This window comes from Mus caroli, unplaced genomic scaffold (assembly GCF_978045245.1).
Source record: "Mus caroli unplaced genomic scaffold, Mus_caroli_1 scaffold_18, whole genome shotgun sequence".
Taxonomy (NCBI): Eukaryota; Metazoa; Chordata; class Mammalia; order Rodentia; family Muridae; genus Mus; species Mus caroli.
In genome coordinates, this window is record NW_028227273.1 from 69629173 (window position 1) to 69652938 (window position 23766).

The window sequence follows — 23766 nt, forward strand, 5'->3', positions numbered from 1 at the left end:
CCAGGGATCAAATTCAACAAACTCAAGTTGGAGGCTTGTGTGGCAACACTTTACCCTTTGAAATGTCTTTTTTTTTTTTTTTCTTCCTTTTTTTTTTTGAGAAAGGGTTTCTCTGTGTAGCCCTGGCTGTCCTGGAACTCACTCTGTAGACCAGGCTGGCCTCGAACTCAGAAATCCGCCTGCCTCTGCCTCCCGAGTGCTGGGATCAAAGGCGTGCGCCACCACCGCCCGGCAACTTTGAAACGTCTTGCCAGGTCATTATTTCATTGTCTTTAGAGATGTGTGTTGCCATGTTATCCAGGCTAGTCTCACCACTGAGCTCGACTAATCCCCCTGCTTTGTCTTCCCGAGTAGCCGAGACTATATGTATGTACCACTGCCTCTGATTGGGAAGACTAACACGTAGAGAGAACTTAACTGGGGGGAGCTGAAATGTTTCTGAGGAGTCCATTCAATTCAGGTTAATCTGGATACCCAATACGATTCCAACAGTCTTTGTTCTTGTTTGCTTATGTGAGGGAGGAAATGAAGCCATGGGTATATATGGAAAAATGAGTGTGTGTGGTAGTGAGGTGGCTCAGGGGGTGAAGACACCTGCTGCCAGCCCTAACAGCCAGGTCTATTCCTGGGAGCCACATGGAAGAAGGACAGAGTCAATTTCCAGAAATTGTCTTCTGACTTACACATTGACACATGTACATGTTAATTAATTAAAATGGATGTATGTAGGCTGAAGAGATGGCTCAGTGGTTAAGAGCACTGACTTCTCTTCCAAAGGTCCTGAGTTCAAATCCCAGCAACCACATGGTGGCTCACAACCACCTGTAATGAGATCTGATGACCTCTTTTGGTGTGTCTGAAGTCAGCTACAGTGTACTTATGTATAATAATAAATAAGTCTTTGGGCCAGAGCAATCAGGGACTGAGTGAGCAGGGCGGACTGGAGTGAGCAGAGGTTCTAAAATTTAATTCCCAACAACCACATGAAGGTTCACAACCATCTGTACAGTTACAGTGTACTCGCATACATAAAATAAACAAATCTTTAAAACAATGGATATATGTGTATATGTGATAACAAGTGGAGCAGATGCCTGTCCAGCTGGGCACCTCAGATGGCTCAGGAACTGCCTCTGCATATGGCCTCAGGCTGCTACAGCATCAGGATCTCAGGCCTTTGGCAGACCTTGAAAATAATGAATGCTGCAACTCCTCCCTGTGCTGTGGGCGTGTCCTTGGATCTGGCCATGCTGCAGCAACACTTTTTGTCAGCCATGAGGTAATGTGACAAATGGGAGGGGTGACTAAGCTTCAAGGCTGGGTTCCCTGGGAGGCAGTCCTTCACTATCCTAGGGCCATGGAGGATGTGGGGTGCACCTTCCAGCATTCCTGAGCTTCCAGGACCCACTCACCAGAGTCCACCTCCTCCGGAAGGCACAGATGAAGGTTCTTAGTCGCCACAGCAGGTTGGTCTCAATGAGGAACAGCAGGGTGAGGTAGATGCCCCCTGAGGCAGCCATGGAAGTCACAAACTTGCCCACGCCTGGGGTGCTCCAGGCATAGAAGCTCTCCTGGTACTGGATGTCTGTGCAGGGCAAAGAGCAAAGCTAGGCCTTCAGCCGAGGACCCTCTCCCCTCCCAGACCCCAGCTCTATCTTTAGCTCCCTAGGCCACACAAGTGACCAGACCCTCCACTAAGGCCCCATTTCCTAATTCTTTAAGTCAATGTCAAACAGGAGTCTGGATGTTTTCAGCTCTGGAAGAATTTTGCCATGTGAGGTGTCGCTTGCACACCCGTGACAAGGGACTGCTCACAAATTACACCCTTGCCTGACAGTCACACTACCTTGAGTTGGGCCTGAGTATTAATGTGAATTGCCCAAATCACATCCCCAATTCTAGGCATTCAAGTTTACCGTGAGGACAGGCATTCACAAGCTCTGTCCTAGCACAATGCTCAGCAACATTGTGGGGGTGGGAGAGACTCACTTTTGCCTGAGGGTAAGCAGGGCTCTGTAGATATGCTGCCTAGCTCCCTGCTGATGTATAAAGGAGACCATTCCAGGTATAAAAAGCTTCCCATACCCAAACAGACCTAACTCTACGAATGTGACTTTGTTAAGAAATGAGCCACTGGTTAATGACCTAAGGAGAGTGAGTAGTCTGTTCTAGAAGCTGCAGGGCACCAGGACCCGTGGGAAAGTCAGATGCCCAGGTGCAGGTCCAGAACGTGGAAGCAGGAGTAAGGGGCAGGGTGGGACTCGGAGATGATGTGGACCAAGTGTCTGATGACTCGGAACACTGGAGCCCTGTTCCGGAATTGAGATGCAATCCCTATTATGGGGTATTAAAAACGTGGAAATCCAGGGCTGGAGAGAAGCGTTAAGACCACGGCTTCTCTTCCAGAGGAGGATTCAGTTCCCAGTACCCACATAGTGGCTCACAAACACCTGTAGCTCCCATTTCAGAGGCTCCGAGTACCAAGCATGAACGTGGGACCCAGACAGTAGGGATTGGCTATATACCCGTACATGGCAGAAACTGAATCCAACTGTGGCACTCAGAGGTGGGACCTCTGAAAGGTTGTTAGCATTGAATACATTCTACAGGGCAAAGCCTCATGAGAGTCACGCATCTTAGGTCACAGGAAGCCTTGCACATCTTTGGGACTCACTGAGCAAGATGACCATTGCCAGAAGTTGCCCTTTGTCCTCCTTGATCTAAAACTTACTCAGCCTCTGATACTGTGTTATAGGGAACAGAACACTGATTAATTGGAGCCCCTTGGCTGGGCAAGTCCTGGGGAAGCTCTGGCTGCAGCCTGAGAGATTTAGAAGGGCCCGTCTGGACACTCACTGTACTTCTTGCAGTAGTGGGCAGCAAGCTCTGAGGAAGTGCAGTACCGCCGAGTCTCATAGTTCTCATAGAAGTTGCTGACCGCCATCCCCAGGCAGTGGTTTGGCAGCACCAAGAACACATGATCTAAGGTTCTGGAAAGTTCTTCTAACTTCACAGCTGTGAAGAGGTACAGACTAGTTATTGCTGGCAGACACTATACTCTTGCCTGAGGACAGATCTAGGCAGGGAAAGTTAGGTCCCTCCCCTGGGAGAATGCTCTAGACACCCTCCCACCTTGTGACTGGCTGAGCAGAGTAAATGGCTGGCCAGTGGCTTAGGGTGATGGTCAGTCTCCCACCTGGGATACGCATGATAGTGACCACGATGAAGGTAGCGATGCCCGACAGGATGTTGAATATGGTCAGCCTGGTATAAGCTGTTGACGCAGCCGCGAAGAAGAAGCTCATGAGGTACATGAGGGGGATGATGGCCCAGCCGTAGAGCATGAGCAGCAGCAGCAGGTCAGCCATGTGACCATCCCTCGTGAAGGCGTGCACATTGAAGGCTTGGAACACCACCTGCAGCAGCACACATGGGGCAGGTCAGTGTACAGGCCACTAGGAGGCTCCCAGGTCAGACCCAAGGGCTGGCTCCACAGTGGCTGCCACCTGAGGTCCTCTCTGAGGAGCACTTTCTTGGGCATTAGAGCTGGAACCAGCAGAGATAGCCCAGTACTTGTCTATCAAAGAGCAGAAAAGAAAATGCCTGGTGTTTCCAACTGGCCTTCTGGGTCAGACTCAGCTACTAGATGGTCTTCCCTGTTGGTCCAGGTTTAGCAAGGGGACCCCAGGTGTGCTCCCCAGGTGTGCTCCCCGGATGTGCTCCCCAGGTGTGCTCCCCGGGTGTGCTCCCCGGGTGTGCTCCCCAGGTGTGCTCCCCAGGTGTGCTCCCCAGGTGTGCTCCCCGGGTGTGCAGAGTAGGGATCCAGCATACCCAGCACTCACCAGAAGTAGTAGACTGGGAACGAGGAAGGAGATGAGGTCCCACAACAGAGCGGAGAGCCAGAAAGTAGCCACATGGACACCGCTCACAAACTGAACGTGCTTGGCCTGGACGGCCCTCTCACTGACGGCCAGGATGGAAAAGGTGCTGGCCAGAAATGCCATGGCGATGAGCAAATTGAGGGCAATGTCAAATCCCTTCCGGCCCCTGGGGAGGGCAGAGCACAGTGCGTCTGGGTAGTGGGAAAGATTGAGCCCTTGGTCATGACCATCCAAGTCCATGGACAGTAGCCAAACCACTCGAGGGGGATACAGAAGAACCACACCCCCCAAGGACGGCGCCTCCCAGCGTCCTGCATGAACAAGGGCAGCAGTCTCTCCTAGGCTTCTAGATGTTTCTAAGCCACCTGTCCCTGAGCATTCAGCAGGACACTTGCACTTCTGTTTGTCACAGTGTCCTCTGGGGGCTTCTGCACTGCTCTCCAGTCAGACCTCACTGTAAATTCCTGGACCTTTGTGGTAGATAAATCCTTTTCCTGTTACATCCTGTGTTCTACAGGTAGTTGACAGCAACAGCTTCTAGAAACAGGCCACGAAGGCTTTATTTACTCCAGGGCTTAAATCTTCAGATCTTAACTAATGGTACTGACGTAAAGAGTAGTATTAAGCCAGGTGTGCTGGCGCTCACCTTTAATCCCAGCCCTGGGGAGGCAGAGGCAGGCAGATCTGAGTTCTAGGCCAGCCTGGTTTACACAGTGACCCTCAGGACAGCCAGAACTACATAGTAAAGATGCTGTCTCAAAACAAAAACAAAGTATTTGACAAGTGAAAGAAAGGGAGGACAGGGGAAGGAGGGAGAAGTGAGGGCACGGGCCTGGGGACACCACGCTGAAAGGTCACGTGCTCTGAGACATCAACAGGAAGCCTATGGGGACAGCAGGTGAGCAGTTTTGAGGCCCGAGAGTTGTTGGGAGGATGAGAGTGGTGACTAGAGGGTACAAAACTGTTTTGGGGACAATGAGATAGGCAACAAAATGACAGGGGAAGAGGCCACATCTGGCTGCACAGTCAAGCATCTGACTATGTTTTCTCTGTGAGTGACATTTTCAAGGATGACTGGATGACTGTCCTCAGGGTGGTAGTCTGTGCCCCTTAGCCTGCTCTGTGGGTCTTCCAGCCTGCATGCAGCCTGACTGGTGTGATTGCCTTTCCTGAACTCTAAGCACAGCCCTGCCCTCCTGCTGAGGACCCTGCTGGGAAGAGAAGGCAAAGCTGCCCAGCAGATGCTCAGGCTACAGCCGCCCCGCCCCGGGATGCGTGTTTTAGTTCTGATTTGTAGACACAGAATGGTTGATGCGAAAGGCTGAAGTGACCTTGGCTAAGAAGCAGCAGCATCTAAGAGTAATTACACCACTCTGCCATCTACAAAGCCTTACTTATGACACTGTCACAGTGGCAGTCCTGGTGAGGGACACCTGAGGGGTGCCTGGGCTGTATACGCACTCATTGAAGTGGTCCTTGGCGACCTGCAGGGTGTTCCGGGGCTGGGGGTAGTTGGAGATCTCAATGGAGGCCCGAGGGCCACACAATAGCTTGAACAGAAGGTTGTCCACGATGGCCAGGGCAGTGGCTGGGGAGTGGTATGCCTGGTTGTTGAACAGGGCAGTGACCACGGTCAGCTCTCCTCTGTCTTTGAAGGATGTTGCTACTAGGCACCGCTCATTAAAGCCGCCTCCTTCCACTGAGGCCCTGAAAACCAGGAACTCTTCTAGGTCACCTGTGGAGTAATGCCGTGTCAGGGTGCCAGGTGGGACAGATAGGACACCATCACCATCCCCCTGACTTTCATCAGGGATTCAGTACAGACACAGCTGAGATGGGATGTCTGCTGGGCCAGTAGTGCCCATCACAGCTTCCTGACAGCTCACAGAATCACCCATTTTGCCAAGAAGGGATTTGGTTATTTTGTCATTGATCTGTCCACAGAACCTCAGGGTGGCTGGAGGGAGGGGGCAGTGAGAGGAAAAAGTATACACTCCATTTAACTAGAAAGCGGTGGTTCTAAGCCAGAGGCAATGCTGATCTATGGCTATTAGAGACTCAAGGCAGTAGTAAGTTCAAGTTTGGCCATCAAGTTTGACATTGGTGCTGTCCAAAGGCAAATTTAATTGTCACTATATGATAAGGACCAAGCCAGGGATGCTAACTGTGCTATGAAGGCAAAGGACAGTAAAGGCAAAGGACAGTAAAGGACAACCCACCAGAGACACCACTGACAGTGTCAGCACCACTGGGCCCCACGCCACGCCGCAGCTACTCCTTACCTAGCACTTCCCGGGGCTCCTGCCTCTCAGCCTGCAGCATGTCCCTTAGATTCTCAGACAGCTGCTGAGCCAGCCTGGACGTGCCTGGGACCGAGAAGGGCACAACCGTTCTACCATACTCGTTCAGGCTTAGCTTCAGGAGAGGGTCATCAAAGATCTCTGAGGTGTAGTGGATAGCCAGGAGGGCCAGGGTGAGACAGGTCAGGGGGACCAGGACCTGAGCTGCCACCATCTTCCATTCCCGCCAGCTGTATGCAGCCTTCTTCAGGAACATGGCCCAGAACTGCTGGCAGTGGAGGGCAAGCTGCAGCAGAGGGAAGGCAGATGACACGGCTGTACATCGGGGGTTGCACACCATACAGGGGGTCCACATGGGGCTGCATGCCACACGGGGATGCACACCACCACATGAGGCATGCACGCGTGATGACCTTAGCAGCTCCAACTGTGGAACTTTGGCTGACATTCTCCTTGCTGGGCATAAAAGGGGAGCAGGGTCCTTCCTGCCCTCTTACTTCATTAGGTGGCTATCACGGCAGATTAGCACAAAACTTGGCATATATGGGCTCCCTAACAAGGCAATCTCATTGTCATACGCAAACATAGTTTTCTGTGACTGCCCAATTAGAACACCAAGCCATTTCTGCTGGGTGTGGCAGGGCACATCTACAACCCTGCACTTGGAAAGAGCCAGGATGATCCCAAGCTTGAGGTCAGTCTGGTCTACATACTGAGTGCTAGGCCAACCTGGATAACAGTGTGAGCTCTTGTCTCAAAAAAAAATACCAAATAAAAAAGCCATCTGACTGTTTCCTCTCTCTGCTGATCCTTGCAGCACCAGCTGTAATCTGCCCTCTGTTTTCTACCATGGGGACGTCAGCACCAGTGAAGCTCGCTCAGAGGATGACAGCCCTCCCCAGCAGCCCTTGTGTGGTCCCAGCTTGAGGTGCTCACCCCTGTGTTGAGCTTGACCAAAACTTCTTCTTCCTCTATGAGGGTTCCAATGCCATTCGTTGGGTCCATCACCCCACACAAGTTACTGTCCAAAGCCCAGTCACTTGCCCGCCTCTCATGCTGGTACTGCAGAGCAGGAAGCTGAATGGCTTGAATGTCCATGCTGGTGTCCACCAGCTTACCAACCCTGTACCAGAACACAGGCCCCAGTCATAAATCAGCTTGTGGATATGGGAAACAGACCCAGAAAGAGGACTTTAAAAAGTGGCTCTGAAGCACAACAAAGCTATCAGCAAATACTCTCTCTTACTCATTCACTCATCAACTGATATCTCCAGAACATCCTCTTTAGGTAGCCAGAAATAGTGTCCATGGGAAAGAGACCACCAGTTGGGGCTCCGGTGTGTAGGGCCCTGTTCCGCAAGGGAACTGCTCAGAGTCATCATTTATGACCAGGGTGCTCAAGGAAGAAAGAAGAGATGTATAGCACCATGGCTTCACCATGTATGAAAAGGACCCATCACAGGGGGGCTGGAGAGATGGCTCGGCAGTTAAGAGCACTGACTGCTCTTCCGAAGATCCTGAGTTCAAATCCCAGCAACCACATGGTGGCTCACAACCATCTGTATGAGATCTGATTCCTTCTTCTGGAGTGTCAGAAGACAGCTACAGTGTACTTACATATAATAAATAAATCTTAAAAAAGAAAGAAAGAAAGAAAAGGGCCAGCCACACAACCTGTGCTACGTCCCAAGAAGACAAAGGTTGCGGGTACTGCCTGCAAGGCTAAGACTAGGCAGAAGACAGCTATGCTTCAGGAAGCCATGACAGGGATAGACATAGTAGAGGGCAGGCAGGTGGTGGGGCTGGCAGGTCCTGCAGAAGGAGCTCAGGGCCAGACTGTGCTGTGGCCGTACCGTAGACTGCTCCAGGCTATCAGGATCCATGGAGTTAATAGTGTTCTCTTTAGGCTCTGGTTATGAATATGAACTTCAGTCAGCTTCCCTGCACACCTAGAGAGGTCGCAGAGGCAGTGCCCTGTCTGGTTCTTTCTTTTCCTCTTTCTCTCTCTCTCTCTCTCTTTCTTTCTTTCTCTCTCTCTCTCTTTCTCTCCCTCTCTCCCTCTCTCCTCTCTCCTCTCTCTCTTGCTGTGCCCATGATGTCCCTAGCGAGTTACTGAGTAGAGACACAATGGAATAAATGGATGGGCAAATGTGAGCAGATGTGAGCAAATGATCAGATGGACAAGCAAGGAAGCTGATGACAATGTTATCTATGCTAGTGCTTCTGACAGAAGCCTCTAAAGGAAGGGTATTTGTCACGAATGGAGTGACAAATGCTGTATGATCCATCCCAGGCATTTATCCAATAGGGATAAATGCACATAGCCACACAAAAACATGTATACAAAAATGTTCACAGAAACACAATCCATAAAAGAAAAAAGGAAAAGTGTAAAAAGAGAAACAGCACACACGTCCTTCAACTGAAACAAACAAAACGAGGTCTCCCCAGATGACGCCTGTTGCATGACAGAGAGGAACGCTCTCCTGACACATGCCCAGTCAAGACAGGAAAGAATATTCTCCTGACATGTTACAGCATGGATGGACCTCAAAGGCTAGCTGAAGATGACACATGACCACCACATGTTGTATGATTCAATTTATGTCAAAGGTTCATGACAGACAAAGCTTTAGTGACAGAAGCAGGCACACAGTTGGAACTGGGGGTGACTGCTAGTGTGTGGATTCTTTTCAGGGTGGTGCACAGAATGACAAACACCGTAAATTTAGTAAAGTGAGAACATCAGAACATCGCGATCACCAAAGTCACCCACTGTAAACCTCACAAAGGTCCTGGGTTTGATCCTCAGCCCTGCAGAAACCAAGCTCTCCAGCAGCTCCTTGGTCAGGGGTGATGACCAAAGCCACTGAGCAGCTGATCTGGCCCACACAAGCTCCTCTCTGCCTGCTTGGAAGACTGCCCAGCTGCTCACCTGCCCAAGCTTGCTTTACTCTGCTGCCTCTTGACCAAACCCCTCCTCTTTTCTTTTCTTTTCTTTTCTTTTCTTTTTTTTTATAAATGATTTTCTTTCTTTCTTTTTTTTTTTTTTTTTTTTTTTTTTTGGTTTTTCGAGACAGGGTTTCTCTGTTTAGCTCTGGCTGTCCTGGAGCTCATGATTTTCTTTTAAGACCATTTTTTTTTTCCTTTTGAGACAAGAACTTGCTATGCTGGCCTGGTGCTCACTATGTAGACATGGCTGACCTTGATCTCACAGAAATTTGCCTACCTCTGCCTCTTGAGTGCTGGGATTATAGGTGTATACTACCATGTCTGGCCTTTAAAAACAAACAAACAAACAAACAAACAAACGTGTGTGTGTGTGTGTGTGAGAGAGAGAGAGAGAGAGAGAGAGAGAGCGAACATGAATGTGTGGAAGTCAGAGACCCCTTTGGAGAGTCCTTTCTTTCTTTCTTTCCCCTTTCTGTGGAGCCTGCAGACCAAGCTCAGGTTGATAGGCCTGTGCTGAGCCATCCTTGGCTCCAGACCTGTAGATTTTTCAGAGTCAAATCACAGATTCAACTTAGAGACACCAAGTGTTACCATCTCACCAATATTTTCTTTGACTTAACAACAGGCCACCCACCATCCGAGTGTTTGCAGGTGCTACCTGCCTTTATTGCTGAGGATCCTTGGCAGGCTGGCAGACAGACTCAGGTAAACCACTGCCAGGCACTGGCCTGGAGGTGAGGTAAAGTGGGAGGGCCAGAAGCTGGGTGGGGCCATGTGCTGGATGTAAATGAGGTGACCAAGTCTAGCTTGCTCAGGGCTAGACAGGTGCCAAATCCCAGAAAATTCGCAGAGGCCCTACAGCTTCTGAGGGCTGGAACTGAGCCCTCGGGTACAGCTGAGGAGGTTGGGACCAAGACACACCAAAAGCCATTCTGATTCAGTCGTGCTGGGCACAGGTGAGCAAACACCTGTTCCCTCGCCCCTCCTTCCCTCCCTCCCCCTCCCTCCCTCCCTCCCTCCCTCTAGGCTGTTCTGTTCCCAGGTGCACAGACTCCTGTGTTTTCTCCCTGCTGTAATGCTGGCTTTTCCTGTTCGTCCCCACAGCTGCCTTTGAGCACAAGGTCTTAGAACTTTTGGTGAGTTATTATTCTGCCTCCTCTGACCATGGTTTCCTCAAGAAGAAAAAAATTACTTAAGTATATATTTTACTTCCAGTTATTAGCACTGCTAAACAAGCATTCTAGAAATGTCCAGTAACCACGGCAATGGTCTGGCACTCTAAGGATATGAGAGTTAACCCTCACACTTCCAGCGTAGAAGCATAAATCTCGTGGGGTGACCCACGCCTCAGAGAACTTACTAGCTCTGTGTGGCCTGGGTGTGGATGATTGTCTCAGGGCACATTCCCCACACAGAGGCCATGGCTTCCTGAAGATGCTGGTGTCTGTAAAACTCCTATCTGAATTCTGGCTCCGAGCCCCTACCCTCTGCCCTCATCTCTGTGCTCTGACAGTGCTCCAGAGCAGAACCCTTTAACATCATCTCCCATAAAGGTCTGGGACAGACGGAAGCCCACACCTACTGACCGAAGGAAGACTTCCTCCATGGTGGTGACGGAGGCCCCGAAGCTTGCGATACCCAGCTCCCTCTGCTTCTTTTCCAGTTTAGCAAACAGACTTTCAAACCTGAAAGAAGACCAGGGCAATAAGGCTTTCTCAGGCACTTTCCAAATAATTTGTTCCTAAATAATTGCCTCTGTACACAAGGAGGAAAAGACAGGTTAGAATGATATCACAATGACATTTTTCCTTCTTTAAAAATGAATCGCCGGGCTGGGTATGGTGGTGCACACCTTTAATCCTGGCACTTGGGAGGCAGAGGCAAGCGGATTTCTGAGTTCGAGGCCAGCCTGGTCTACAAGGTGAGTTCAAAAAACCAAAAAAAAAAAAAAAAGAAAAGAAAAAAGAATCAAAAATATATTTGGTGATTAAGTCTGAGGCCTCAATTGTGTTCTCTTAGTGAGCTACAAGTACACTTCCATCCCAAGTGCTTAGTTTTCTTAGAGCAGTTTTAGGTTCACAGAAAACCTTAGAGGACAGGGGTGACTATGTCATCTTGCTCATCTTTCCACCTCTGAGACCAGAAAAGAACTACGAACAACCGAGAACCAAGCAAGCATGAGCTCCCACAGCTAACCTCTGACAGCTACGAGATGGGTAGGGCGGGGACACGGAGAATGACACTGTAAGGAGCCACAGTGGAACAGATGTGGTGCACAAACTGTGAAATGGCACACACAGCACACAGGAACCAGGGAGCCATAAGAAGCTCCGACGGAACAGGTGATCTGAAGATAGTCCTGGGGCCAAAGCTTGCTAGTTATTAACATCCAAAAGCCACCTATAACAGAGCCAAAGACACCACCCAGAGGTAGAGCCCCAGGTCAACTGCAGTGAAACCATTCTGTCTCTAGCTGGCAGAGTGGAGAAGGTGGCAATCAAGTATCTGTCCACTACTCAATGAACACTGAAGCTGGGATGCGGTGGCACACCTTTAATCCCAGCACTCAGGAGGCAGGGGCAGGCAGATCTCTGAGTTCGAGGACAGCTGACTCTACAGAGTGAGTTCCAGGATAGTCAGGGATACACAGAGAAACCTTGCTTTGAAAAACTAACTAACTAGTAAATAACAACAAAAACTTACTCAAAGCAAGCAACCATGACAAAAGTACATGCTCTCTGCCGGGTGTGGCGGTGCACACTTTTGACCCCAGCACTAGGAGGCAGAGGCAGGCAGATCTCTGAGTTTGAGGCCGACCTGGCCTATAGATGAGTTCCAGGACAGCCAGGGATACATAATGAGCCCCTGTCTTATGCTCCCATCACCCCCCAAAGTTGTACGCTCGTATCCTGATGACAGGAAGGGAAGCGAGCTGCTGCTTCCGGGAGCTCTGGCTGCTTGGGGATCACAGGGACAGTCACTGATGGCAGACACGCGGGCTCCCTAAAATGGTATGACACGGTTTTTTTTTTTGAAAATATGAAATGAGTGCGTAATAGTGGAGTTTTAAACCATGCTGCACCCAAGCCATAGGACATCACCATTTGTTACTGCAAATGGGAATCACTGGGCCGGAGAGAGGACTCAGAAGAGCAACTGCTACTCTGGCAGAGGGTCTGGGTGCAGCTCCCAGCGCCCTCTTCTGGCCCTCAGGAGCACTGCAGACATGCAACGCTTAGACACAAGGGCAAATCACTCATACACAGGAGGGAAACGTAAAAACATTACATGGGTTGGAGGGTGTTGCTTGGGGGTGGAGTGCATGAGGCTCTGGGTTTGAACCTCTGTTACAAAAAACCATTAGAAACCTCTTCAAAACCTTACATAATCATATATGATGTGCTGGCTAGTTTTATGCCAACTTCTAAGAGGAAGGAACCTCAATTAAGAAAATTCCTTCATAAGATCAGGCTGCAGGCAAGCCTGTAAGGCATTTTCTTAATTAGTGATTGATGTGAGAAGGCCCAGTCATTGTGGGTGGGGCCATCTCAGATGGTGGTCTTGGGTTCTATAAGAAAGTAGGCTGAGTGAGACACCTAGCAGCACCCCTCTGTCTCTGCATCAGCTCCTGCCTCCAGGTTCCTGCCCTGGCTTCCTTCAGTGAGGAACAGTCATGGTAACATAAGCAAAACAAACCCTTTTCTCTCTACCTCGCTCTTGGTCATGGTGTTTCATCAAAGCAATAGTAAGACAGACATTGGTTTAAGGATTGTGGGGTATTGCCGAGAGAGACCTGACAGTGTGCTTTTGAGAGAATTGTGGACTTTGCAACTTTGGGTTAGAACAGCCACTATATGTTCAAATTTTGGTGAGCTGTTCAGTGGCAGCTAGAAAGGTGTTAATAGAAATGCAGATGATGGAGGCCTGGGTTGTAAAGTTCTAGGGAAAGTCTAAGTCACCTTATTGAAGTCGCTGCAGATTTTTCAGTTAATTTGTGGTCCTAGTTACTGTAGATGGTGAATCAGCTGTGCTTAACAAGATACTAGAGTGGCTAATATGAAACCTTTGCTTTGCTGGGATAATCAATGCTATTCAGCTGGAGCTGAGAAATTAACTGGGATTCATTAAGGTGAAATCTTGTGGGAAGTGTTTCCTCAGAGTCAGCACACAGCAGCTGTATTCCAGAGGTGCCCTCATCAGGTACCTCATTCTGGGAGCCACACTAGGTCATGTGAGGAGACCCCTCAGGTGGTACTGGTATGAAGGCATGGAGGAGTCATGAAGAGCAGCTGAGGCTTGGCACTGTGTGGCAGAGCTAGAATTCTTGAAGAGAGCCCAGGAAAGCCTATTGGTGCAGCCCACCTGCAGCAGAGACCCCAGCATTTTGGAGATGCCAGTACCATGGGATGAACACCAAGGACAGCAGCTGTTGAGTGGAGCCCGCCTGAGACCAGGACACAATCTGTGTGTGCTGTAGAGGGCGCCAGAGAAGCGGCCCAAGTCTGAGGATCCCAGAAAATCATCAGGGAATCAGACATTGGACACTGTCTTATTTACACAGATGGAGTCTGCTTTTGCTTTAATTTGGTTGTGACTAAGAAAATATTTAACTTTTTTTTTTTTAAATCCAGGAGTCTACAGTTGAGAGATTTCAAGTTTTGGAAGAGATTTGGAATTTTATAGAGATTTTAGACTTTTTGTTTATTTGAGACGGGGTTTCTCTGTGGAGCCCTGGCTGTCCTGGAACTTGCTCTGTAGACCAGGCTGGCCTGAACTCAGAGATCTGCCAGCCTCTGTCTCAAGTGCTGGGACTAAAGGAGTGGGGCGCCATCACTGCCCGTCTGAGACTGAGATTTTGAAACCATGGACTGCCTCTTCTCATCGGGACCCGCTGTGCTGGAGCAATGGAGCAGGTCTCCCTCTACGGAGCTGAGTAACCTCTCTCCTGGAAGCCTCCCTGCGCTCTAGCCACCGTCTCCACCACTCACAACAAACCTGCCCAGGGATGCCCTCCCTGTGGTAACTGCTAGAACTCTTCTTCTACCCTTTTCCCTTTGGGCCCCAGGCCAGAGTCTGCCTGAGGGTCCCCACTGAGACATACAGCCGGCATGTGCGATGTCTGAGAGTGAGAACCTGTTGTCCCTGGCCTCTGTGGGGCCCAGGGACCTGAGAACTGGCTCTTCTGAGGTGCCCAGCGGTCTGTGGTGCCTGACTCCGGCAGTTCCACGGGGACCCCAGACTGTGCCCTTTCCTCACCCCCAGAGTGCGATCCCACGGCTTTTCACAGCCCTATACCCGCCCAGCAGTCCTGTGGGGTTTGCAGCACAAACTCCCCGAGTCCACCTCGCCCAATGGCCCTACCCCCGAGCAGATGTAGGACCCCAGTTTTGTCCCACAAGCCCAGTTGGTACTTCACCCTGCCACTGCCCATCCCTGACCTAAAGACAGAGAGGTGCTCAGTAGTTTTAACAGAGAGGGTCTAGAGCCCTCACAGCCACGGGGCCTTCCCGGATCTGGATCTGTGGCTCTCTAGGATACATACCTGTGTGTGCTCTCCTTGGGAAGAATAAAGGACAGCTCAGCCCCAGCATGGCTCTCCAGCATGGCATTGGGGACATGGTGGTGCACTAGCTGAGAGATTCCTTCAGGATTGCAGTGCGGTTCTTTTACCAGTGTCATGTGGTAGCCAGCTCCTGTAATACGTGGACCAAGCGTTAGGCCCACCGGAGGTCCCACTTCTTCTGCCACGCCACACAGAATCGTGGGGAAGTATCTGCACAATGGGTGCAAATGGGCCAGAGCAGATGCTTCTCGGGCTCTTCCATGCAGCACTGAGTGTTACCTCCCACAACCTACTTGGGGAACAGTGCTGGCGACTGTTCACTGAATGTAGCCAGCACACCTACTGGAGGCCAGAGACCTCTTGAGGATAGAAGCACAGCAATAGTCTGAGCATGTGAGTGTGTGTGCCCTGGAGAGTTCATGCTGAACATGGCTGCGGGGAGGGAAGGGACGCAGCGGGAGCTGTGGGGCTGCGCTGCGAATACTGAGCTCTATCTGGCTTCTTGTCCAACAATGCTTTGCAGGAAACGGCAGAGACATGGGTGTTGGACCCAGGGCAATCAATGGCCTGGCTAACTGGGAAGACAGGCAAGAAGCTGCAAGCAGAACTCTCGAGGCTCTAGTAGAGATGGATACCACTCCTTCTTGATCAAGGTACCCCAGTATCTTCACTAGACACATGGCCACCGGGGACGATGGGGCCCCTGTCTAACCTGCTCTGGTTCTGCTGGGTATCTCTAGGGGTATGTGCATGGTGCAGGAGAGAGGTGAGATGGGAACCTCGGGGCCTTCTGAGGGTAAGAGCCAGGGATGTAACGCTAGACCAGGCAGCAACAACAGCAAGCCAGGCACTCCACACAGCGACCTATTAGCCTGGGCTGTGCAGTGAAGATCACTCTCAGTGCTCCATGTAGGAAAGCAGTAGTGAGCACTTCCAGGACTCCTGTCTACTCCCACAGGCTCCTGCTCTTAGTAGCCCTGATGTGGCTTAGCGAGAGCCCCACCACACAAGATTCCTGCTTTACCATTCCTACAAACCTCTGTGGGACAAGAGAGAAGGCTAGAGCTTGCCCTGCCCAGTTACTGTCGACCCTTCCTTCCCAGAGGGCATTGGCCCCGTCATGAGGCTGACTGGGCTCCTACTGCCTACTGCTCACCGTATTTCTGCTTGAGAAACAGTGAAGACCCGCAGCACTGGAGCTCCCCCTTGGCCAAGATGGCGATGCGGTCTCCCAGCAGGTCAGCTTCATCCATGAAGTGAGTGGTCAGCAGGACGGTGCGGTCACTCTTCTGCTGCTGGAGAAGGTCCCAGATGGCCCTCCTGGACACTGCATCCATGCCTGAGGTGGGCTCATCTAACATCAGCACCTGGAGGGGAGAGGTGAATGAAGTCATGTGACAGTGACAGAGCCATATTCTCAGGCTCAGGATGGCTGTGCTTTGTGGCCTTCTGCAGCTTCATTAGATAAGCTGTCTTCTAATCAAGAAAGGTTAGATAAGCTGTGTCACCACCCAGGGTTTGTCCTTGTGTGGGAGCCTGCCTTGGCTGCATCAAGAGGCCAGGCCCCTGCCCTATACCTTAGAGCCCGCTATGAGGGCAATGCCAATGGAGAGCTTGCGCTTCATGCCCCCACTCAGGAACTTGGACCGCAAGTCACGCTTGTCCTCCAGGCTGAGGATGTGTAGCATCTGCTTGACCTCCTCAGGACACTTCTGGAGAGAGAGGCCTTTCAGCTGGAAGGCAGGAATGAGAGGCTATGAGGCAGGCGGGATGGATAGGCACTAAACCATACTGCACTTCTCTGGCTCAAGAGATGTCTTCCCTTGGCATTCCTGGACTCTACTTATCTCTCCACAATTACCCTTGCTTTGTTTTAGAAGAGCTCCTCAGAACAGACCGATGTGAGGTTAATGGTATACTGGGGCAGTCACAGACCCCCTAGGTATATTAGCAAGGGAACAGTCACCACCCATGTGTCCCTGTCACCTACAGACTTACCTGTGCATAGAAGTAAAGATGTTCGGCAACGGTCAGGTTGTCAAACAGTACATCATGCTGGGGACACAGGCCCAAACTCTTGCGGATCTGAACCATGTCTTGGGAAATTTCGTGCCCATGAATATAAGCATGTCCACTGGTAGGGGGGAAGAGACCTGCAGTCGAATTAGAGACCCCAAGTTCATTATGGAAATCTTGTTCACCTGTGCAAGGTACATGACCACCTTGACTCATGACAGCCACTTCCCCCATTTTACTGAGGATCCTGACCTAAGACAGACCCCTGCATTCATTCTTCCATGTTAGGTTCTATCCAGCCGAGCAGTAGGAGACAGGAGGAGGTTGGGGCTCCAGCTCTGTTATAGGGCACACCACTTTGTCATAAAGAGCCTCATTCTCTCTGGTTCTGTGTCTCTCACACAAGTGTGTAGGTACTGAATCCATTACAATCACAAACCCCACTCTCAACACCACCGTGTGTGCTCTGACCTCAGTGTTTCAGGAAGACAAGGAATAGTTCAGATGGTGAAACACACTAGGGGTGGCAGATTTCCACCTTTCCTCTTTTTATCCCTTACTTTTTCCCACGGGTACTAGGTCTGAGTCCAGGGCTGGATGAATGCCAGTCACTCACTCCACCACTGAGTCACGGCCCTAGCCCAGCACAGGGGAATAGTCAATAACGCGGGGTGGACCTGTTCTTCTGGGCTGCAGAATTGCTCTTGTTTGTTTTTGCTGATCCCACCAGGTTTGGGCATATGTTCCTCTGGGGCACGGGGCTACAACTTTACTGGCTGTAAACGCATCTTCCGTCTCGCAGAGAGGGACGAGGCCATATGTAAAGCAGGCAGGCACAGGGCCACAGAGCCAGCTTCCTCTCACCTGTCAGCAGAGACATGGTCGTGGTCTTCCCAGCACCGTTGTGGCCCAGGAGGACTGTTATCTGCCCTTCGTAGAGGTTCAGGGTCAGGTCTCTGATGCCCATCTTGTCCTTATTGCCCACCTGGAACACCTGCAGGCAAGTCAGAGGCTGCCTTGACTCCCCGTGGCCCTCGGGGCCTCCTTTTTCCTTTGGAACACGACCCTAACGTCTCAGGGCACTAAACTAAGTCCCATGAATCCACACAGAATAGAATTGTGGGGCAGAGGTTAGATCCCACTTAGTCCCTACATGACCTCCTTGTCATTGTGCACCCAGCATGGCATGAACTAAGAAGCCAGTGAGAGGTACACCCAGGACTATATGGTCACAGCGCCACCACAACACAATGCCTGCCAGCATGTGGCCAGATGTGGAGGGATGGTCTGTGCCCTGGAGAGTGGGTGAAGAGCAGCTGCTGGAGGGAATGCAATCCTCCTCCAGGGTCGCAGGGCAGCTGGGGGGGCACCTGCGGGAGACACAGCGGGAGATGCACCACACCGGCAGCTGGCCAGTGCCTTCAAGGCTCACCTTGGAGAGATGCTTGATCTTGATCCCGGCTACCAAGTCCTCCGGCTCGGCTTCAAAGTACTCGTTCCGGAGAGTTTTCTCTGGGTCGCTGCCTTCCTCCTCCTTCCCTACGACAGTTCTTGGGTTTCCACACCAGTAGGAGGGCTGGGATGGAGGCACGTGGGTGCCACGGTCAGTAGTGTCAGTCCGTTTTGTTTGCAACCAACAAAATTAGTACCATTGACCCACTGAATATGCAAAACATGACCTGAGCCGTAACCACAGGGCATCCAATTGAAGAGACAACACCCTCTTAGACTCCGGCACATTTCTTGATTTGCTTGTACCTGGGAATGCTATAACTCTTGCCTTCCTAATCTGGTAAATGGGCACAATCTGTTGTGAAACTCAGAATTAATACAGAGAAAAGGGAACTTGCCAATGTATGAAGAGACATTATGGAACATCCCAGGCCAGAGCACTGCCAGAGTCTAAGAGGAAAGAGGCTGTGTCTCTGTCCTCTGCTCACCATGGTGGCAGGCTCCCTGTGGACAGGGACACGGGAGAGTAAGCTGCCTGCTGAGGACCTGTGACTTCTGTTTCCAGTTCACCGAGGAATACTGCACTGGTGGTACTGGATACATGTCTCACATGTAAAGTGTGCGATGGTGAAACCTTACGTGGGGATGCTACGTGTCATTACAAATGCAGTTCATTCATAAAAAAGCTATATTTAGGTAGAAATACATTGTTAAAGTAACAATACATTTATAAGTATGGCTACATAAAAGTCTAAAGAACTATATACACAGGTACATGCAGGTGCTTAAGATAACAGAAACACTGTTAGAATTTAAAAAAACAGTTTCCGGTTCAGTTTATAACATGGCCCTGAGACAATGCCGGGGCCTAGCAAACACAGAAGTGGATACTCACAGTCAGCTATTGGATGGATCACAGGGCCCCCAATGGAGGAGCTAGAGAAAGTACCCAAGGAGCTAAAGGGAACTGCATCCCCATAGGTGGATCATTATTATGAACTAACCAGTACCCCAGAGCTCTTGTCTCTAGCTGCATTTGTATCAAAAGATGGCCTAGTAGGCCATCACTGGAAAGAGAGGCCCATTGGACTTGCCAACTTTATATGCCCCAGTACAGGGGAATGCCAGGGCCAAGGGGTGGGGGTGGGTGGGTGGGGAACTGGGGGGGGGAGTGTATTGGGGACTTTTTGGATAGCATTGGAAATGTAATTGAGGAAATTACCTAATAAAAAATAAATAAACAACATGGCCCTTTTTCTTTTTTCTTTTTTTTTCTGAGACAGGGTTTCTCTGTATAGCCCTGGCTGTCCTGGAACTCAGAAATCCACCTGCCTCTGCCTCCCGAGTGCTGGGATTAAAGGTGTGCGCCACCACGCCCGGCTAACATGGCCCATTTTTATCAAGCAAATTATCTGCAGGAGCCAGGTAGAAAGTGCACAGGGCAAGTCTGAAAAGGGTATGATGATCAGTACTGTTAACTCGACAGCATCTAGGGTTACCTAGGAAACAAACTTCTGGGTGTGTCTCAGAGGGAGTTTCTGGATTGGGTGCTGGGTTGGGTAGGAAGACCCACATTAAATGTAGATTGTATCATCCATCCTTTGACTCAAGCACCAGCACTCAGGACGTCTGCTTCCTGAATGGACACTATGCAGCATTATGTTCCTGTTGCCGTGTCTTCCCCCCAATCTAGGAGCCACAATAAAACCTTTTGTCTGTAAGACACTTTTGTTAGTAGTTTTGTCAATGAGAAAAGTGTCAGAGAGGCACAAGCAGGTGTCAACAGTGGGGTTTTTGTTTTGTTTTTTGTTTTTGTTTTTTGTTTTCTGGCAGTGGGAAGTGCTATTGATTTTAAAGCATGCCCCTCTCTCCACCTCCTTGCCCCCAAAAGCTTCATTGTTTTGTAGGCAGAAAACCCAGTAGGATATTTGTTATGCTGGGGGTATAGCTCAGTATTAGAGTGCTTGCCTAATATATACGAGGTCCTGGGATTAAACCTCGGTATTATTAAAACATTTTAAAAAATATTTTTCATGAATAAAGAAGTGAGTGTGGGAGCAGCGGAGGCCGTGTGCATCAGTCTCCGTGTCCCTTTGTCTCAGACCCTGGGGCTGAGGCAGGTCGTCACCTCTATGGACAAATCTTAAGGGCTGTCAGGACACACACACAGGTCAGTGGTCTCTACCCCAGGCCTGTGCAGGTGTCATGCTCTGGGACTCAAAGGGGTCCCAAGTGAGTGCCGGGGACACCTCTGTCCCCCAAAGAAGTGGCCTGCTTGAAGAACAGGGGCATCAGCACTCACCATAAGGAAGAAGTGCCAGGGCTGGGGTACGCCAAACTGGCCTGGGAAGACAGCCTCCACGTACCAGGTCACCAGGCCATAGAGTGCTGAGTCCAGCAGCAGCATCCCCAGCACTTGTCCAAAGCAGAAATCGTCGTCTACGTTGACAGGGTTGAGGAGGTCACGCCACTGGATGCCAGTGCCTGGGGGGTGTCGGGAAAGTAGTCCTGAACTGTTAGGGCTGGCAGGGAGGAGCAAGGCGCTGAAGCACTTGATGGCTCGTGTATGCATGCTGGTATGCACAGTTCCCTTGTGCTGTTACCTTGACTGTCTCTTTACAGACTTTGTAACCAGCCTGACAACTTGCCTCTGTCTCTCTCTGAAACATCTTGTACTCCAGGCAGAACTCAAACTCACGGTGTAGCTTAGAATGATCTGAATGATCTTGAACTTGTAATCCTTTTGGCTCCAGCTCCCTAGTGTTAGTATTACAAGTGTGTGCTATCACCTTCAGCTTATGCTGTTTTAGAGACTGAACCCCAGGTAAACACTACCAATTGCGCTATATCCCATTCCCTATCCAACTTTCTTCAAGTCTTAAAGACAATAGTATGTTTAAAAAAAAAATCAGTAAATTGCAGAACTATCAAAAGCTCATAAGCTGGAGCTAAGGAGATGGCTCAGAGGTTGAGAGAAATGACATTTCTTCCTGAGGACCTGGGTTTGATGCCTAGGACCAACCTGGTGGGTAACAACCCTCTGTAATTCTAGTTCTAGGGGATCCAGCTCCCTCTTCTAGCCTCTACAGGTAATCCATGCATGTGGTGAAGAGACAGGGATGCAAGACAGACAGACAGACAGACACACACACACACACTACATACATTTTTAAAAATTTTAAAAGATGTATTTATTTATTTAATTTATATGAATACACTGTAACTGTCTTCAGACACACCAGAAGAGGGCATCAGATCCCATTACAGATGGTTGTGAGCCACCATGTGGTTGGTGGGAATTGAACTCAGGAACTCCGGAAGAGTAGTCAGTGCTCTTAACCAGTGATCCATCTCTCCAGCCCCCATCTTTAAAATTTTTTAAAAGTTCATGAACTGACTAGATGGGTTAGCATTTCATTGGTTACATGTGTGCATACATGTACATATATGCATGCATATATATATATACATACACATATATACATTTATATACATATACATACATAATACATATACACGCACATATATATACTCATGCACACAAATGCATTAGGTCAATGTAACCAATGAAACTGGGAGAACTCAAAATTAATGTGAAGCTCTACACAGCTCATGATACATCAGTGTCACAGCCATGCAAGCCTGGACCTAAGTGTCTAACAGTCTGCTGCTGGTCAGAGGGCCCTGGATGGAAATGTCTGCTGTACAGCCTTGCTGAATACTTACCATCGAACAGCTAGATGTTGGTCTGTTTTAAGAAAAGTCACTACGTAACTTGAAAAAAAAAGAGGTGTCATATAAGGAGATTCCATTTGGGAATGGTCTTTTAGTTTTTTAATACTTTAAAAAAGATTGATTTTTTTTATTATTTTTAATTACATGCAGGTAGATCTGTGTGTCTGCATGTGGCTATGTGCATGTGCCTGGAGGTGTTAGATCCCCTGTAGTTGGCGTGACAGATGTGTACGTTGCCTGATGTTGGTCCTGGGACCTGAACTGGGGTCCTCTGGAAGAGCAGCAAGTACTCTTAAATATGGAGCCATCTCTCCAACCCTGAAAAAGGCTTTTTAAAAAGTACTAGAGGCCTGGGAAGTTTCTGCTAGTTTACAAAGTCTACACTCTGTCAGGAGGCTACAGGTACTAGAAACACACAAACCTCATGTCTTGACCTCTTGATCTTCCTGCCCCATCTCCTTGATGCTGGGATTACAGACACACACACACACACACACACACACACACACACACACACACGTCTGGTTTTATGCAGTATTAGGGAACTGACCTGATAGGTTTGCATTTCATTGGTTATATGTGTGCACACATGTGCATATGGTCCACATGTTCATTGGTTATATGTGTGCACACACGTGCATATGGTCCACATGTTCATTGGTTATATGTGTGCACACATGTGCATATGGCCCACACATTCATTGGTTATACGTGTGCACACATGTGCATATGGTCCACATGTTCATTGGTTATACATGTGCACACATGTGCATATGGTCCACATGTTCATTGGTTATATGTGTGCACACATGTGCATATGGTCCACATGTTCATTGGTTATACGTGTGCACACATGTGCATATGGTCCACATGTTCATTGGTTATATGTGTGCACACATGTGCATATGGTCCACATGTTCATTGGTTATATGTGTGCACACATGTGCATATGGCCCACACATTTTAGCTGTCTTGTCATTGTTTGCTTGCTTTTGTTTTATTTTATAAGACAGGGATTCATGCTAGCCCAGGTGTGGAGCTCATCACGTGGTCCAGGATGGCCCCAAACTCACAGCAGTCCTGCTTCAACTTCCTCAGTGCCACATTTACCTTGCTCACTGGCACGGTTTGAATGCACAGCCTTAAATTCATTGGTCAGAAATTTAGTTCCCAGGTTAACAGTGTGGGAGATAGCCCTCATAAGTGGACAAAGCTGTTGTATAAAAGGTCCTACAGGAGCAGTTTTTGTCTCTTTCAGTGTCCTGCTCTGTATGACATTCACGGTGCCATCTTGGAAGCAACCACTGGACTCTTACCAGGTATTGCATCTTAGGACTTCCAGAACTGAGAAATAAATTCCTGTTCTTGACAAATGTCCCAGTCTCAGGTATTTTGTGATAGCAATACAAACAGACAAAGGCATATGACTGGAAGAGATGGGAACATTTGGCCTAAGAGAACATGTGAGTAGGGAAGAGCCACAGCCATCTTAAATGATCTCAGGTGAGGCCTTAAGAAGGTCAATTACAGGCTGGAGAGATGGCGCATCAGTTAAGAGCACTGATTGCTCTTCCAGAGGTCTTGAGTTCAAATCCCAGGAACCACATGGTGGCTTACAAACCACCTGCAATGGGATCTGATGCCCTCTTTTGGTTTGTCTGAAGACAGCTACCGAGTATTCATATACATAAAATAAATAATTCTTTTTTTAAAAATGGAAGTAGATTACATGCACTGCACTTCTTCCAGGAAAGCTGAACAGAATGCAAAGCCCCCGAGGATGGATGTCAGGGATGTTACAGTTCATGTAGTGGCCAGACACGGCTACTTACATCTCCTCACCTGTCCTGCAGACAGGAGAAGGGAG

The 23766-nt window shown here is 49.5% G+C and overlaps 1 protein-coding gene across 8 annotated transcripts in view; it reads right to left on the minus strand.

The window, feature by feature from the left end:
• Abca3 (ATP binding cassette subfamily A member 3) overlaps positions 1-23766 on the minus strand; it is a 58822-nt gene that overhangs the window by 7762 nt on the left and 27294 nt on the right. For all 8 annotated transcript variants that reach the window (XM_021186034.3, XM_021186035.3, XM_029471085.2 and 5 more), the window contains 15 exons: positions 20467-20648; positions 18145-18288; positions 17577-17706; positions 16695-16849; positions 16274-16429; positions 15853-16063; positions 14676-14826; positions 10720-10818; positions 7118-7304; positions 6164-6467; positions 5343-5616; positions 3843-4047; positions 3197-3416; positions 2857-3015; positions 1413-1585 (listed from right to left, as the gene is read on the minus strand). In XM_021186034.3, the coding sequence (XP_021041693.1) occupies positions 1413-1585; positions 2857-3015; positions 3197-3416; positions 3843-4047; positions 5343-5616; positions 6164-6467; positions 7118-7304; positions 10720-10818; positions 14676-14826; positions 15853-16063; positions 16274-16429; positions 16695-16849; positions 17577-17706; positions 18145-18288; positions 20467-20648 (2750 nt within the window). The remainder of the gene's footprint in view (positions 1-1412; positions 1586-2856; positions 3016-3196; positions 3417-3842; positions 4048-5342; positions 5617-6163; positions 6468-7117; positions 7305-10719; positions 10819-14675; positions 14827-15852; positions 16064-16273; positions 16430-16694; positions 16850-17576; positions 17707-18144; positions 18289-20466; positions 20649-23766) is intronic.